The sequence below is a fragment of the Poeciliopsis prolifica genome, unplaced genomic scaffold, assembly GCF_027474105.1.
Source record: "Poeciliopsis prolifica strain line A6 unplaced genomic scaffold, Auburn_PproV2 SCAFFOLD007, whole genome shotgun sequence".
In the NCBI taxonomy this organism is placed as follows: domain Eukaryota; kingdom Metazoa; phylum Chordata; class Actinopteri; order Cyprinodontiformes; family Poeciliidae; genus Poeciliopsis; species Poeciliopsis prolifica.
In genome coordinates, this window is record NW_026562382.1 from 9,035,113 (window position 1) to 9,053,722 (window position 18,610).

Sequence of the window (18,610 nt, forward strand, 5' to 3'; positions counted from 1 at the left end):
CCAGGTAGACATTAGAGTAGAAAGTAACTTATTTTCTTCAAAAATATGTTGTCGCAGGAGTATAATCTTGTAAAACAAAAGTAGCTCAGAATGAATTAAATGGTCAAATGAATAACCCACACCTCTTGATAATACTGTCTATGAGTTTCCATTCACTGGCTCTGCACCATTTACACACCGGAGAGGCGCGAAACCTGTAAACAGAGTTTGCACTTCGTGCGGCGTGTCGAACAGATTTCGTCACCCTTAGCAAAAGCAGTCGGCAGGGGGTTGTGATTGACATAAAAGCAATAGAATTTTTTTTTATTTTAGTGACGGATGCCATCTGTCTGGAAGTCCCTTGGTTTAAGTTGATGCATTATGTACTTTGGAAAGGAAACTACACATTACCCGCCTTTTTACCGAGTCATTTGCCGTCTGACTGGAAAAGCACGCACCCACTTTCTTCTTGATTTCTATTGGTGTAGCCTTCCCCAAAGCCCCGCCCAAACTCCCGGAACAGGAACCTGTTCGCTGTTGCTGCTGACGTTGGTGGTGTCTCAGTGACGATGGCGTCCACGGATCTGTCGCTTCTGGATCTAACGGACAAGGAAACCCGAGAAAAACTGTCTTTATGGGACCGCCGCGCGGATGCCACGGCCCCCCTGTCGGAGAGGCAAATGGACTCTGTCCTGGAGATCCGAGCTGCGGCTGAAACGCTGTCCGTTCCCTCGGAGGTGAGAGGAGACTCAACACAGCTAGCTGGCTAACATGGCTGCTAACTCCACTCCTAAATGCCTGGAGAAGTTAACTTTACAATTACTTTGCATTTGTATGAGATCGAATTAGTTCTCCTGTATTTTAGAGCTGCATTCAGTTGACTTTAGCTTAATTTAGCCTAGCTGACAGAATGCTTTAGTTGCTGTGTTTGAAACAGGCTGTCCTCAAAGTTAGCTGAGACCTTGTCAGTGAGTGCCGTATTGTTGTGCAGCTGCCCATTGAGGACCTGTGCAGCCTGTCGTCTCGGTCCTTGCAGTCCCCGTTCACAGCAGCTGTGCCTGCTTCAACAGAGGACGTCCTACTCAAAGGTTTTCAGATGCTCGAAATGGAAAATGACAGAATAGAAACTGCACAGCAGGTAAGGTTAGCCAGTTAAACGCTCCCTGCGGAACGTCGTCTATACTGTAATATGTTGTAATCTGACGCTGTTTGCTTCCCTCCAGTTCTTTGCCTGGTTTGCCAAGTTACAGACGAGCATGGACTTGGATGAGAGCGCAAAGTACAGGTGCTGAAATACTAAAATTTAAGATTTTATACAGACCGTATGAACATAATCAATATTATTATTGAAAATATGTTGTCCTTATGTGCATTCTGTGTATACTCTCATTTTGTTCTTGAAGTACAATGTGTTGGTAAAGTTTGTACGCATCACGTCACACACTCTGTCAAACTACAATAAGTGTAACCTACATAACTTTGTCTACTTTTTCTGAAAAATCACAGTGTTCTTTGTTTTTCATTTAGGAGAACAAGAGACGATTTGAACAGCTACCAAGAACAATGTGATGCTATTCTGAAAGATGTGAACGCAGCTCTTGACCATTTGGATTCTCTTCAGAAACAGTACCTATTTGTGTCCAATAAGACCGGGGCATTGCATGAGGCCTGTGAACAGCTGCTCAAAGAACAAGTAAGGAAAAATCTGTTATTTTCACCAGCGCCTTTTAAATGGATCGCTTCCCCATAGAGTTGGGGAATATGCAATATACTGAATTGCATTTCAGTTGTTTTTCAAAAATTTTAGAAGTTTGAAAAACATCATTTTAAATTTATTACTACACAAATAAAATTGAGCTGAAATTGTGTAGATGAATTGATGATACTCAAAGTAGAAGTCTTGAAAGTACTATATGCTCTGAAGATCGACAGTGTTACATGGTTGAAAGATAAAGAGAACATTTTTGGTCTGCTGTTCTGAGGTCTTATTTATAATCTGTTGTCAATATAATTTTGAACATGCTTCATATTTCTATGCTGGTGCACAAACTAAATACGAAGAACACTTTTCCTAACTTGTTTTAACTGTTTGTTTTTCACCTTGCAGTCAGAGCTTGTTGACCTGGCAGAGAGCATTCAGCAGAAACTGTCATATTTTAATGAGCTGGAAAACATAAACACAGTAGGCTGGGCTTTTTTTTTTTCCTGCACATTGCAAAAACATACACTGCATTACACAGACCATAATTTAGTTTCCAAGTGTAACTTAGATGTGTATTATTCTTCATAAAAAATAAATAAATAATAAAGAAAATAGCCTCCTATCTTGTTTAATCTCACAGACAAGACTAACTGCAATAAAAGTACAGATACAGTAGTTTGGATTTAAATGACTTTAATCTTTTTTTTTTTTTTTTTTTTGCAGAAACTGAATTCTCCAACTTTATCTGTAAATAGTGAAGGTTTTATACCAATGTTGTCCAAATTGGATGATTGCGTCGAATACGTTTCATCACATGTAAGTAATGTATAGTAATTTATATGTATAAAAATCCAGAATCATATGCTTTAATCCATGACTGCATGTAATAATTGGTGATTGAGTGGTTTTGTGTTATATAATAGACTTCTTAAGTGATAGTGTTCAAAATTCATATTTTAAACAAAAATGTCTGTTTTTAAGTGATGTATGCAAATTAATTGTAACTCTTTTTTTTTGCAGCCTAATTTCAAGGATTATCCAGTTTATTTGGCTAAATTTAAACAATGTCTCTCCAAAGCTATGCACTTCATGAAGGTCTACATTGTAAACACTATGCAATCTCTTACAAGCCAGTTAACAAAAAGGGTAAGGATAAATTATTAACTTAAAAGTGATCTATGACTGAAATTTAAGCCTGTGTGTTTACCTCCTTAGATGGTTACTAGATTTTTTTATGAAGTATCTTTTTTCTTGTAGACATTCTAGTTTTGCTATACTTGCATAAGTACATACCTTTTTTGAATCTTTTTTTGAAATGTGGACGATGATGCCAACAAATATAAAATATATCAAAATCACCTTTTGTTTTGAAAAGGACAATTTAAAAGAAAAAGACATTTTTTATTGTTCTCCATTCACGTATAAGCACTGTTTTTAAGTACTGTTTTTTTTAATTATATGTAGGTTTTGAAATTTGTAGGTTGTAGGTTTTGTAAATTTTAAAAAAATCCAAATTTAGAAACTCCTTTATAAGGCTTCAAAGACTTGTTAATTATTTTCATATGTTTTGTTGTTTTATTGTCCTCAGTAGAAAAAAATTAAACCTTGTTTTTTTTTTGTTTGTTTTTTTGTATATTCTTATATACTTTGAAGTTGTAGGATAAATATGCTCTGTCTTGATAGTTTGAAACTTGGTAGGTTTTCGCTAACTCTGTTGCTACATGTAATTTGTAACGATAAAAGTGAAACAGTTCAAGTTGTGTAATATTTATCTTTTTCTGTATAGATGAATGCAAATAACTTAAAATGTTCACCACTGAAACTTTTAAAAATCTGCAGGTTTTAGGACATTATTAGTCATGTCATACTTTGCTTTGTTTTTCTTAGGATCCAATGGGTCTCACTAATGCAGATAATGCATTTACACTATATTATGTGAAATTTAGAGCTGCTGCACCTAAAGTTAGAGTGAGTATATTCATTTCCTGAACATTTTCAACCTGTTTGCTTATTTTCTGTAAATAAATTACATTTTACTTTTACATCTCCTCCCTTCAGTCTCTGATTGAACAGATAGAGCAGCGAGCACAGAAGATTCCAGAGTAAGTATTACAATTTTTTTCTTCATCAAAGCACTGGCTTTAATCTTTAATCTTTATTAAGGCTTCATGCTACCTTTTATAAATATATTTTCCTAAGAGTCTAACTTGAGTTCTCTGAGCAGGTACCAGCAGCTGCTAGATGAAATCCATCAGTGCTATCTTGACCAGAGAGAGCAGCTGCTCAGTCCATGCATTACATCTACCATTACTGACTTGACCAAGCAAAACAGCAAAGACCACTGTGCTCTGGTAAGGCATGGAGAGTTCAAAGCCAGAGGTGCCCTTTAGATATTGGAAGATGACATTTCAGTTTACGTGGAAAGGACAGGATGCGGCCCCAGGGACATTTTCTGGAGTGTTTGAGGAGGCAGAAAGCCACGCGCTGGATAAATTAGCATGACCTCAGATTGTGTACAGCAGGTGTCAAGAGAGATGATCTTTTCGTTCAAGTAAATTTATTGGCAGATACACAATCCTGTTAGAATATCCTCCAACATATTTATTTTTCAAACTGTGAGTGAATATGTCTGACCTAGAACCAGGCATGGGAATAGATTAACTTTTTTTCTTCTAAATTTGCTTAGCGATGAATGCCTTTCAAATGTACTTGAGTTATTTCAACTTTTTTACATGTTCTCACATTGCAACAACATATTCTAATGTATTTTATTAAAATTTTACACAATCGATTGGAGAAAGAATGGGCAAACACTGCAGTTATGAAGAGTAAGTCTGTACCACCATGTGTTATCATATAAACTGTAAGGCAGGGCTGTTGTAAACAAATATGTTAGTAATCAATTATTCTTATGATTAATCGAGAAATCGGATAAAAAAAAAGCTAAAATAAGGATGCTTATTGGTCCCCCGAAAAACGACAAAGACCCAGCCATCATAATCAATCAATAAAATCCTCCCAGGCCAAACATGAAAACTGAACGTTATGCTGCTAACACTTAGCGTCCGTCAACAACTCAGGCGGAAGTCAGAGCTTCATCCAACGCAAGTAATAACCCGGTCAGAACACGGTGTGCTAAATAGGAAAATATAATTTAACGAAGGTTTGAGGCAGATACGTTTTTCTCGAGGAATTTTAATAATCGAGGTACTCGAATTAGTCGAATCGTTTCAGCCCTACTATAACATATTGATGTTTTTGCTTGTAAAATATTTTAATAGGGCATGCGTGCTTTTGCAATAACCTGTATTTGGAGTTTATGAACATGGACTAATTGTGTCTGCAGGTTCGAAGTGGCTGTGCCTTTATGGTTCATGTGTGTCAGGATGAACATCAGCTGTTTAATGAGTTCTTCACCAAGCCTACATCTAAATTAGAGTGAGTAGTAGCAGCTGAACATGGACAGCATGCCGCAGTTAGGAATTGTGTATTTGCTTAGGGTGGGAACTCTTCAAAATCCACTCTAGAAATTTGAAATTGTTGATTGAGTATTTAAACTTCTGAGTGTTTAATCTTTCACTGTTGTAATTTTTAATCTCCGACAGCGAACTTTTAGAGAAGTTGTGTTTGTCACTGTACGATGTTCTCCGGCCGCTGATAATCCATATCATACACCTCGAAACCTTGTCTGAGCTGTGCAGCATCCTAAAGAATGAGATGTTGGAAGACCACGTTCAAAACAATGGTAGGTTATAGCTCTTTCTCTTATTAAAACTCATCATTAGACATACTGTGGTCACAATTTTTACTTAGCTACCTGCATGTAACAGGAAGTAGAACATAGACATGAGGGAAAACAACCAATCGGATTTAAAAGCAGCCTTATCCCTCATCTGATATTGTGGAGTGTGTTCAGTGCATCAAGTGTCACCTAATCAACCAGTTTTTGCTACTGCAAGTGTGCTAGCCAATTTTGGCCAATTGCCTCTGATGACTGCTTCACCACTGCACTTTTCTGACCATTTAGGCTAAAATCACCAACCATACCCATATTTGCAATGTTAAGATTTCTTTAATGTATTGGAGGTTGCATGTACACAAATTAAGAAACATTGGTAAGCAAAAGTGCAGACCCTTGTACTTCTTTTAAAGAAATAACACAATTAAGACTTGTTTAACTTTTGAGTTGCAGGCAGACTTTAAGCATTTTTACAGTCACATTTAAACCTTACTGTCATCTGCATAAGATCTGCATTTTTTTTTCCCTTTTCGAGTCTGGATTTGAAGGCAGCATGGAAAAAGCACATTATTCCAGAACAAAGGGGAATCTGAAATAATTTAGAACAGTAGTTCACAACCCCAGCCTTGAAGCCACATTATCCTGCATGTTTTAGAGGTGACCTTGCTCTATCACATTTGATTGAAATGATTGGCTTCTGCATGCTATCATCTGCTGCAGACACTTGTTAATCACCAATAGATTTAAGTCAGGTGTGTTGTGTGGCAGCAGGGGAAGTATTCAAACATGTTGGACAGTGGGCCCTTAGCAAGGGTTGGGGACCACTTGCTAAGAAAAACACCAATGGTGTTTCTTTTTTTCTTTTCAGTCAAGCTCATCTCTTTTTATCCTGTCCTTTGTCAGTCAAGGACAGGGTATTCAATAGACATAATTTGTCTATTGAAGTCTTTAACATTTCTGATGTGTTTGTTACTTTAAACGTTATGCAGAAAATTGACTTTTTTCTCAGACTTTACTAAAATGCTTTGTTTGTATTTTGTGTTTTTTTTTTTTAGCAATTACAACTTTTCAGAAAAAAAATGTTGTTTTGAATTGTCAAGTATTAGTAAATCTTCACAATGATAAGAATTTTATTTCTTTGAAAATGAAAACATTCTTTACAGCAGAGGTATTTGTTCTTCAAAATTGCAGTCCTTGAAATCTTTCTTTTTGTAGTTTTTTTTTTCAGCTATGTTCCCACCTTTAATCAATCATTCTCAACAACTTTTATCAATTACAAATAGACTGGTCTGTAGATTCAAAATGATAATTTTGTGTTTTTCTGTACATCACCGTAAGCTATTTAAATGTTTTTCCTGCTTGATCTACAGTAGGTTGGATATTATTGATTATATTATATTCAGGTACATTAGTTGAGGAAACTTGTAGAAAAATAATTAATGTTTGTCACACAATTTAAAAGATAATTTAGGAAATGCCTGTAAACTTTTAAATTAGAAGACTGTAAATTGAAATTAAATGTCGGTAACTGAAACAGACCTAAAACAGGAAAAGTTTTGGTTTGTTTTTTGACTGGGAGTGGAACAAGTGTATCTAAATTTAACTGTACTCATTTTAACAAAAAACAATACATTATCTTGAAAATAAAATGGTTATTGCCATCTTGAATACCATTTCTATGGACATTCAACCCAAAAAGATTTAAATGATTCAAATTTATGGGCAGCTCTGATATTTCCCTGTCATACCTCTCCATAAATTTTAGGAATAACTGTTGCCAAAACATTGGCAGGAAGGAATATAATACTGCTGCTGAGATACTATATAAATCCCAATTCTTCCCCAGCAGCTATAAAACATCCCAATACTTTAGTTGTAGCTTTTCGCTGTTTGACTTTTTACTGAAATCCCATTTTAAAAGCTGCAGGGAGATCAAGTTGTTCTTTCCGACGCAACTCCCTCTTTCAAGCACAGTGAATCGATAACTGGGGAGGTCTCTGTAGTCAAGCCAATATATTGGACATGTTAGACATGAAAACCATAGCTTTCACTGGTCTTGCACACATTAGCTTTTTTTTTTGTTTGTTTTTTTCTTGTGTAAAAATGATAATGAATAGACAAACATGAAAGTTACATTTAGCTAAGATGCAATTAAGATCTTAAGTCTAGTAGGTGCTCAGTACAACTGCATTCCCCCCTCAAAATAAGGCAAGTTTTGTATCTTTTTCATTTCACAATGACACAATATTTTGTATCAGTCTGTTGCATAAAATTCCAGATTAAATCCGCTGAAATGTGGCTGTGAAGTTATAGCTGCTCACCAGGGTATGGCAGCTTTAATATAAAAACTGAGATATAATTTACTTAAGTGAATTACATCTATCTCATTTTTACTTAACAATATTGCTGCTGGTGCACCCTCTAACTTTGAGCCTGGAAGCAAAATTATTTTTACACAGAAGCTGAACCAAACTCAAAGAAGAGAATCAAGGGCTCATTTAGTTTCATCCCTAAGAGATATTAGCCTAAGCAAAGGCTTCCCCCATTTAAAGGCATTAAGGCTCTATAGATTGAAAAAAGAGACAGCCCTATGACTTTTTAAGCCACTTCAATGTCTTTGTTGTAGCTCCCTGCCAGTGTGGTGTGCATTTAACCTAAAATATGCAACTACACTTTGCTGAGGATAAAGACTGTAATATCCGATTGCTCATTTCATATTCCACATTTGCTCTGCATAACACTTGGCTCAAATAAAACACCTCTGTGGAAGAGAAATCTAAAATGTGAGTGTAGATTTATCAGGTTTTCTCATGCTGCTGTCACAATTACCAGTATTCTGCCTGCAGCTATTTTCTCAGTTTTCAAAGCTCTGTGAGTGTGTGTGTGTTGACACGGTTTAATGGTTGCACCCGCATCTTTAAAATCGTCCCTATTTTTGTGTGTGTGTTGTGGCAAATTCAGTAAAAGCGACTACTTTTCAACATTTACCGCATTGTAAAGCACCTAAAGTACTGGGAGGAACATGCTTTAGAAATGATATTTGTTTGTCTCTTTGGTTTCCATAGAAATAGTTGCGTTTATACTGGACCAAAATATAATTTTAATGCAAAACACTATAAAACATCCAGCTGTTTGCAAATAGATTATGGACTTCATCTACTATGGTCATTGTTAGCTTAAGCAGTTGCAACTATATTATAAATACCTTAATTCAATACAAACATTGATTAGGCTGCAGGCCAGACACACTACTGTCAGAAAAGTCTTAGTCTAACCTCTAGAGAAAAAAAAAAAATGAGAAGAGAATAAATTTTTACTGCTGTGAGCTCTGCATCTGTTGGACTTGAGACTTGAGAACAAACCGTTACCAGAGACAGGGGAAAAGTTAAACATTGGTCAGCTAAAATATTTAGTAGGTACATTCTTGACAGGATTGCACTGAAAACCCTACAAAATGCCCAGAGAAGTAAAAACTTACTTGGTAAAGGAACAAAAAAAACAAAAAAACAAATACAAATGTGGAGTCTTTAGAGTCAACTGATGGAGTCTAAACTATATTTAAAAAATACAGTTTAACAGTTTTTTTTTTCCCTTTAGAAACAACCTCAGGACAGACGACCATAATATATTTAAATGAACCAAGACTATGATTTGTTCGAGGTGGTTGGTTAACTGAGCCATGTTCTGGAGGTTCTTTTTGTTAAGATTTTTTTTCCTCAAATCCTTATTCAGGTAGAAAGATTGCTGCAAAGTCAGTGACAGTAGTTCAATCGGCTGGATTTTCTTAGATAACAGTATCAATTCGGTGTTGGGGCGGCTCGCGTTTTATCAGCAGCTTTATGACAGTTCAGAAAACACTGTTTGGTTCCTAAATATTCTGGGCTGAGTTTTCAGTCCCAAAATAAACACATTTCCATTTATTTATTAATCAATGCAAGAATTGTGACATCAGTGATTGATAACCAGGTTCTTTTTAAATATCCTACATTTTCACTCTGCTACTTCTCATCTTAATTATATAAGTATGATCTCTTCTGTTCTCTTTGCTGACACAGAATGTGCTGTAAAGTAGTTTACCTATCAGATTATCATACATATTTTTATGTTATAATTATAAACATAATATGTCAGAAATTTGGACCTTGTTTCTGGTTTTATGTACTGTCAGACTTCTCACATTTTAAAGTTGTTTAGTCTATGATTTACTCCATTACGGTCATAGTTTAATGTTATAAGTGACTCCCTTAAGCTACAACTTCATTCTTCATTGGCTCACCCTTAATATAAGACTTTCTGCTGCAACAATAGAAACAAGGTGGCGTTTTAGCTTGCTGAAGCACCAGGCTTCAGCTAATGTTGTTGCAGTTCAACTAAATAAGAAATTAAGGAGAAGCTTACAGCCAGGGAGCATCTAAACATCACTTATGACCAGTGATGTACAGAGTAAACAGAAGTCTGAACTACACATGCACATTGACACAGCAGTCAACAGGCTTTTACCTTTGAGGGTAAATGTCACAGCTTTAGTTCCAACATCAAAAGATTAACATTTATCCAAAAAGGTTCTAAAGTTATATCTTTAATTCACTATTTGGCTGAGCTCTGTTTATCTGTGCCACCAAGAGCTGTTCTTAGTTAAGTTTAAAGGTCAATGCCACTCATAAATCTGTCTTTCTCATTTGTCTCGGCAGAACACTTCTGATTTGCATAACAGTCTGCTGAATTTGATTGTTTTGTTTAAAACTCAGATTAAATTTCCACTGGTATGTAACTGGGTTAAAATCTGAACATATCATTGGAGTTTATTTGAATGATTTGGACTAATCCGAACTGAACATGAGTCGGCGGGATTCTCTATGATTGAATATAATTTCAATCAGTTTGTTTTAAGTTCTTGGGCATCATGTGTATTGAAGAAATGGCAATTAACCTAATTGACTCTGAAGATGAGCTTTAGAATTAAATTAATCATATTACTATTGTATTGGGAATTTAAATAGCTTTTTTAACAACTACTTGTTGGAGAGAAACATTGTGGCATTTTATTTTACATTTGTTACTGAATGATTACATTTTAGCATAATCTTTTGTCTCATGATGTGTCACGATTACATTTTGAAACTATAATGCAAGCCAAAGCTGACCTGTAATTTCAAACTATACACATAAATTTGTTGTGGTTTTCCTAGTGGTTAAACTGATACTATGTTCTGTCCTGTAGCTGCTCAGCTGGGTGCTTTTGATGCCATGGTGAAGCAGATGCTGGAGGACGTTCAGGAGAGGCTGGTCTACAGAACTCACATTTACATCCAGACTGATATCACAGGTTACAACCCAGCTCCAGGTGATCTGGCTTATCCTGAAAAACTGGAAATGATGGAGGTGAGTCTTGTTTTCTGAAATGGTATAGCCTTTTTATTTATTTATTATTTTTTAACATCTTGCCCTTAGGCCGTAATGCAGGCAAACATAATTTATAAATGCTGTGGTCCATTTCATTTCTTTTTGATGAATAGAAATGATTTTAGCATTTATGGAAGCAGTTTTATGAAACTCTGAAATGAGTTGGGCTGCAAAGCATTTTCACTTCTTGCCTCTGTAGTATTGTGATGCCTGCGTGGTTTATTCTCTGTTGTTTTATTTCTCTCAGATGCATTTCATTTTATGCCATTTTTCATGAAGAAAAACTGACAAAACTGACCAAAGATGAAGAAATAGACGAGAAAAATTCTAACTCCAACTTCTATTTCCAGTTACTTTTTTCTTAAAACTCTTAACCCCTTCTTTATGTAGGGAAACCTCAGGAGTGACTATCTTCACATTTCACAAGAAAAACTTTAGATTTTGTCTTTGACTGCTAAAACATATATCGATTTGACTGCTGAGGTTTACTTTGGTTAGCTTTTACAAGCTGTTACTGGCTTTACAGAATTGTACGTTTTTCTATTCGATGTATCGACTTTTGTGTTTTCCTCTTCTCGTCAACAACAGAGAATTGCCCAGAGCTTGAAGGAGGAACAGATGAAGCAGATGTCACCAGAGTCTGTGTTTTCTGATGTTCAGCTTGAAGACGCCGATAGAAGAAGAAACAGTAATGCAGGTCTGTTTCTTCAGGTGGTGATTTTAGTTTTCCAACATGGACTGCTATAATTTGATGTTGCATTCTCATTTTTGCACCAAAGCAGGCAACGTGGAACCCTCCCGTCTTCAGACATCTGTGTCACCCGCGGATCTGCACGGCATGTGGTACCCCACTGTCAGGCGAACCCTGGTTTGTTTGTCCAAGCTCTACAGATGCATTGATGTAAGACTTCCATGTTTATGGGAAACTAATTTAAAGTGCTGCAGAATTTGTAGTGTTTACCTTTAGTTTTTCCATTTCATCTACTTGTTTTTTTACACCAAGTCTTTGTATTTTTTTTTTCCTAGAGAGCAGTATTTCAGGGTTTATCTCAAGAAGCCTTATCTGCCTGCATCCAGTCGCTGCTTAAAGCCTCTGATATCATCCTTAAAAACAAGGTTGGCATGTTCTGTTAAGTTTATTATGTGAATAAAGGTTTTTATATCGATAACATCAACTCACAAAAAACTTTTTCTTTCTCTTAATTTTGAAAGTTTGGACATCCAAGATGAATGTTTTACTCATAGCGTAACCTGTAAAATCAGCTGCTTGTGAAATCTATGACTAGTTAAAGAAATCCTTGGCTGTAGCTACAGCATAGTAAAATTCTTTAAATGGAGTTATTTTACATGATTTTATATGGTACTTTGGTAAATGTATATTTTATATCGCTTTACTGAAATGTTTGTTTTATTTGTTTTTTTCCTTTTCTATTTTTGTCAGAATTTTTGTTTATTTTGATTTTATTTAAATTTGTATACGTTTTTTTTATACTTTTATTTACATTTTAGTTTTTTGGTTTTGCTCATGCTTTTATTTTAGCTATTTGTATATAAAGGAAGTTATTTAAGTTTTTAATTTAATAATTTAGGCGTTCTGAAGCTCCACAGAGAATTCAGCAAACCCATCCTTTATTTACGGGCTTTTCTCACCTCTGAGTTTGCTGTCAGTATCGAGTGCTCAGTGGCATTTCAATCTTCCACTTTAAATTAAGGAGCATTAATCTCAGGGGATGTGTTCCCACCCAATGTTGTTTTTTTTTTGTTCACAAAAGCTTTACTTGCTGACTGAGCAACACATGGTTTTAACCCCCTTATTTGTTACAGTGATATTCATATTCTGGCTGCAGTTAATCGGTTAAACGACTGATTAACTGATTAGCTTTAATCAGTTTAGCTTTAACGACTAAACGTTTAGTCGTTTAGCTTATCATCCTGTCTTTTTGTATTCACTGTAGATTACAGTTAGCAGATGTGTCACTGTGCTTTTCCTTCCTGCAGACTCAAATAGACGGGCAACTTTTCCTGATCAAGCACCTGCTGATATTGCGTGAACAGATTGCCCCATTTCACACTGATTTCGCCATCAAGGAAATCTCACTGGACCTGAAAAAAACGCGAGGTAAGATAATTAAAGGCAGAGGGGAACGTTGGTGTTCAGCTCCATAAAGCCAGTCATTACATTTTCACGCTCATTAAGCAACTTGTGCCTATCACATGCACCGGTGGCAACAATTAATGTGGAAATTGTAATCCAGCAACATAACGTACATTAACCGATGCCTCTCAGGGCAAAAGTGGCTCCTCCTATCGTCCTGATCTCCATTAACTGGCTTGTTACGTTTTCCAGCACTAGATGGCACTCTAATTCTGCACCAACTCAGATTTAATCTTTCTTGCTTTGTTCTAAGATGCTGCCTTCAAAATCCTGAACCCCAAGGCTGTTCCTAAATTCTTCCGACTCAATAGTCACAATGCCATACTTGAATTCCTGTTGGAGGTAGAGTATTTTTTTTTATGTCTCCCTTCACCTTTCATACTAAACATACTATTCATTGTATGTGCTTTGATAGCACCCCGCCTTGGGGAGCTCCTGCTTGATAGCACTAAATCCTTTTTTTCTGTGACCCCCCAGGGAACACCAGAGATAAAAGAGCACTACATTGACTCAAAGAAGGATGTGGACCGACACCTGAAGTTCAGCTGTGAGCAGTTTATCCAGCAGCAGACTCAGATCTTTGTGGGGAACCTTGAGGAGTTTCTCACCAAGGTAACAGTTAGAGCGAAGGCAGTCTTAGCCTCAGGCTAAAGCAGCTCATTTCGACCTTTTTTTTTTTTTCCATATTTTTATTGTTATTTATTTTTAAATAATTTGTTTATTCACTTGTCAGAGAAGGTCTTAATACATAATTGAAAAGTGTGGAATAATGCCTTTTCAAATATTTCTTTTTGTTTAAATTGGGGTAAGTGTTTCATTTATTTCCCCTTTATTTCAAAACAAAAACAGATGCGTTGGCAGCTCTATTTGTTAAGCTGTCATGTTTTGTTGTGGCTTTGCTCAGGTTTCAGCTCTGAAAACGATGGCCGTCCAAGGTGGTCCCACCTACAGCCTGTCTCAGCAACCTTGGGCTCAGCCAGGTAAGATTTGTCTCAGGAAAACACCATGAAGCAATTCATCAAGGCCCATATGGCAAATGCTAGAGGTTATGCCAGTGTTTTTCTTTGCCTTTTTTCAGCATATACATTTTTTTTTCCTTTCCCCTCTCTTTTCAGCAAAGATCAACGATATAGTGATGGCCACATACCGGGTGATGAAGAGCAAGCTGCCGAGCACTTTACAGAGCATGTCCTTGTACTTGGCCAACAGAGACACAGAGTTCATCCTTTTTAAGCCTGTTCGGGTGGGTGGCAGAAAAGCAGAGGGCTGACATTTACTGGATGACTTGGTTTCTTTTTAGTCATTATAACGGCTTAAAAAAGTTATTTGCTTCCTTATTTACTGTCTGGCTTTACCTTGCTGTCACAGTGCAAGTGTAATTTAAATTTTAGTTTGTTAGATAAGATTATATTATTTACAGAGTGCCATCAGGTTTTTCTGCATTTGTCATGAGTGTGAATATTTGATCCAACTACAGTTAGATGTACAAGTCAGAATTTTCTGTGGAGTTTCCTAAATCCACACAGTCAAAAATATCCTTATAGGCTATAATGTGCACATGCACAGAGCAATACTTAGCTTTAGTTAATTGAAGATAAACCACAGGTGTTTTGTTGGCATATCTGGGTCCCGGTTCAAGTGTTTGGCCACACTTATTCAAAACAAGTTGGTTTGCAGGGATAGTCTTGGCGTTTAAACAAAATCAATTGAGGTTGGAGCCATTCTAGAACATTACTATTAACGACAACAGAGATCAGCTGTGTCAGTCATCTGCCAAAAAAAATGTGCCCCATTCTTTCCCATCAAACAATCCACTTTGGCTGCATTTCATCGCTTATCAGCACCCAAGGCTATGAGGCAGAGCGGCCAGTGATTCTTTCTGAACCTGTTCTGTTCAGAAGCAGTGACGCTTCACATTGGACTATCCAACGCTGGAGTCCAGTGATTTCTTTCTTTCTTTTTTTTTGTCTGCAAGCACTTCAATGCAAGGCATCTTAAGTGTGTTAAACGCACCACTTGATGCACATCATCTGATAAGATGCATCACTTTGCTCCCAAAATGCCTCCTTCTTTATTCTGCTTCATAGGCATCATTGAGCTAAGAAACAAGTCTATGAATCTTAAGAAGGGACACCACTCTCATCGTTTATAGTGCATCATGTTTAACATCAGGATGAACTGATAAACACTGACTAGAAAAGATGCATCTGATCTGAATTTAAGTCTTAAGCTTCACTGCAATTTTCACTTGCCCACATTGGCAAACTAAATGCTGTCTGCTGTAATTTCAGACAAGAAACAAGTACACTTGTTTCTAGTACCAGTAAATACTTCAAGAAGTATACATGTTTCTTGTCTGAAGAAACAGTTGTTGCAGAAATGGCAACAATTGTCTTTGGAGGGATTCACAGTGAGGCTTTCTAACCTAAAGAAACAGCGCAACCGTTGAAGCACGGTCTTGGCAGAATCATGCCGAGGGCATGGTTTGTTATTGCATAAGACAGAATATATAATACAGTCTATCACCTTTGTGTCCAAAATTTTACCTGTAGAAGAATGGCAGGGATCAGGTAAATGCAGGAACCACAAAGGTGCAAACCTATACTGAAACTACAAGGTACTAGAACACCACGTTCACTGTCCACACTAAAATCTACAGTAAAATTAGTTTTACATCAGTGTGGACTAAGATCTTGATTTGATTTTGATTTAAAAGTAAGCTGAACAAGAAGGAATACATGGGTTGTGCTTTGCCCCTGCGCCACCTCAGCACCCCGTCTCTGGAAGCACTTAACCTCAAAGTGATGGACTCTGCTTAGAAGTCAGGGACATGTCAGGAATCCAGCTAATTTAAATTGATTCAACAGATTTGATGAGAAGCATGGTCAGATGTGGGGTAGAAGGTTGATGATTGCTACAAAACGTGGTTTCTCTATACCTTCTTCAAGGACATTTTTCAAATATTTGTAATGATGTATTTTTATAGTTAAGCCTGTATGAGTAATTTTTACTCACAGTCTCTGTGGGTCATATAAAACCCAGAATAAATTCGATCTTGGTCTTTATGCCTAGTCTATAAAGATATTATTTAAATGGTTGTGGGGGGAAAAAACGGTTTAAATGTATAAATAAGAGCACACAAATTAATACGACATTAATTCTGAGTGTTTTTGGCACTAGATATATTCTGTTATTGTGCTGTCATGTAAACAAACCTCTTATAATGTTAGGTCTTATTTGTGTTCTTGTTCATCCATTCATTCGTGGAAATTAGCTGCTGAGATGAGAGGACTGGAGTTGAATTTTTTGGAGAGACGGTGACAGCAGCTCTTTGTTTGCCGCTGACTCTCGATAACTGTTGTTGTTTTAATGTGGCACGGAGATGGAAAATCTCTCGCCAAAAATTTTGTCAGTGTGATTGAACTCTAATAGAGAAATATTTGTGCTGCCTGTGTACTGTTCATCAAGGTGCCAGGTGAGGCTGAATGAGAGAAACAAAATTCACTGGTTGACATGGAAACAGGGATAGTAAGGGGACAGAGGCCAGATGGAAATGTGGTTTAATTTCCCTCCAGCTCTCAGTAATAGGATGTTTTTTTTTTCTCTCTCTTTTTTTTTTCATACAGAATAACATCCAGCAGGTTTTCCAAAGACTGCACACTTTGCTCCAGGAGGAATACAGTGGAGAAGACCTTCAAATCATCGCATGTCCATCTATGGAGCAGGTACAGCTCTGTGGGATTAGCACAGCCTTTAGGGGCTTTAGATATTTTAAATAATGATGCTCCAGCTTCTAAAAGTGCTTCTAGCCAACTTCAGGAAAGATACATTTAATAAAGTGTATCAGCACAGGCCCAGCGAGCGCTCATCACTTTCCATGGCTTTATTTCAGGTTAACCTGCTGCTGTCTGTGAATAAGTAATGTTTGGTGAATCGATGCACCCTCTCGATGGCGGCGTGAAGCCGGCGCTTCAGTCATGACCGGGAGGCAGAGGGGGCAAAATGACCAGAAAAGACCCTGCATCTGTGCTACCTGCTGGGACGGGAGTGCTGGATGGATGTTTTAAAATATATATATATATCAGTTGAAGGTTTGGGTACTCCTGTTGAACTCCACATAGGAGAAGGACTTTTCAAGGTCAGCCTGTTGCACAAAAATTAGGGTCTTAGGGTTACTCCTACTTACAGTGGTGGGTTTATTATCACCGTTGCATCTCTTAATATGGGCCAGTTTTGGTGGTAATATAAAGATGGGGTATGGATTTAAAAACGAGGACATGACAGACTTCTTAAAGTCAGTTAGCAACTGATGGTCAGCAAGTCACAGTCATATGCCCAGTTCCCTTCTTTGGTTCGGAAGGAAAATGCTGCAAAAAATATTTAATTTCTTTATTTTACCATGCAAAATCTTTATACAACGCCTTGCAGAAATATTAATACCCTTCAAACATTTTCAAATTCATCACATGGCAACTACTGACCTTCAAATACTTTGTAGACTGAGACAAGGAAGTGCATCACTGTGAAGTGGAGGGAAAAAAAAATATACATAACTTGCATATTAAAAAAAAGAAGGTAAAAGGCAGTATAATCCACAATTTAGCTGAAGAATCTGTCACATGTTTAATAACTGTCCTTTATAGAGTTGCAAGACCACCAAAAGAAGTTCTGCAGAATTTTTTTTAAGACATGGTAGGGATACACCAAATCTGTATAAGCGATTGTGTTTTAAATGACAGCAAAAGTATTTTTTATTTTTTTTTACTACATGCAAAATATCCTAAATATTCAATCTCTACCATGACTCAGTGGTTGCAGCATATTGCTGTGGGAAGGCAGAGGTCCATCTTCCAGCAGAGCAACCTTGAACATCTAGACTGGGCTAAGGTGGAATAGCTAGGAGCAAAGCAACCTTATGTGTTACTGGAACTAAATCCAATGTATAATCTATAGCTTTAAAATGCAAAAAGAACTGCTCACAGATGCTCTTCATTCAGCTTGAACTACTTTGTACAGAAAAATTGGATGAACATATCAGTATCTAGATGAGCACTACTGGTAGAAATTACAAAGGGAAAATAAATGCTTGTCATGCATTTCAGACTTAGTCTTACATAGCATGTTAATGTCGTTTCCTTCCACTTCACAATTGAACAGAATTCTGTTGGTGCATAAAATCTGTTTCATGCCCCGAAGTTTGTTTTTACAAGGTGAAAAAATGTGAAGGTGAAGGAGTGTTCATTCTTTTGCAAGGCATTGTTAGTCTGTGTAGCCAAATGATGACCTGTACTGTGGGTGAGTCAAGTCTGACAAGTTGGTTCTCTCTAATCAAAGCAGAGACGGATGTTTTCACGAACCTTCTCACCTACAACCTCCACTTTGAATGTTTATTTTGTTTAGTTGCACATTTGGAAAGCAAAACTGAAAATTTGTTTTTATACTTCTTTTATAACTTGGTAAATTCAGCATTTACTCTCACACAGTGTAATATTTTGCTCTTACATGAAGAATGGATGTGTCATCAGTGTACTCTTTGCTTTGGTGTGTCTCATGTAAATTGGTTTGTAGAGGTCTTCTATTTATGGACATTCTTAATAAAAGAAGAGGTTATTAATGTTACTTGGCTTTATTT

General features: G+C 36.7%; 1 protein-coding gene across 2 annotated transcripts; it reads left to right on the forward strand.

Moving 5' to 3' along the window:
• Positions 1 to 528: 528 nt before the first annotated feature.
• On the forward strand, positions 529 to 18,597 carry cog3 (component of oligomeric golgi complex 3). Of its 2 annotated transcripts, none has more exons than XM_055032237.1 (23): positions 529 to 716; positions 971 to 1,117; positions 1,203 to 1,264; positions 1,507 to 1,672; positions 2,087 to 2,161; positions 2,405 to 2,497; positions 2,702 to 2,827; positions 3,569 to 3,649; positions 3,740 to 3,783; positions 3,906 to 4,032; positions 5,028 to 5,119; positions 5,287 to 5,426; positions 10,642 to 10,802; positions 11,412 to 11,520; positions 11,603 to 11,724; positions 11,850 to 11,939; positions 12,822 to 12,942; positions 13,232 to 13,320; positions 13,456 to 13,590; positions 13,883 to 13,958; positions 14,094 to 14,221; positions 16,605 to 16,703; positions 16,871 to 18,597. In XM_055032237.1, the coding sequence occupies exons 1-23, from the start codon at positions 549 to 551 to the stop codon at positions 16,898 to 16,900; spliced, it is 2,481 nt and encodes an 826-aa protein (XP_054888212.1). In that variant the 5' UTR covers positions 529 to 548; the 3' UTR covers positions 16,901 to 18,597. The 2 variants fall into 2 exon arrangements, with proteins under 2 accessions (XP_054888212.1, XP_054888213.1); XM_055032238.1 differs by having other exon boundaries at positions 11,606 to 11,724.
• Positions 18,598 to 18,610: the final 13 nt, after the last annotated feature.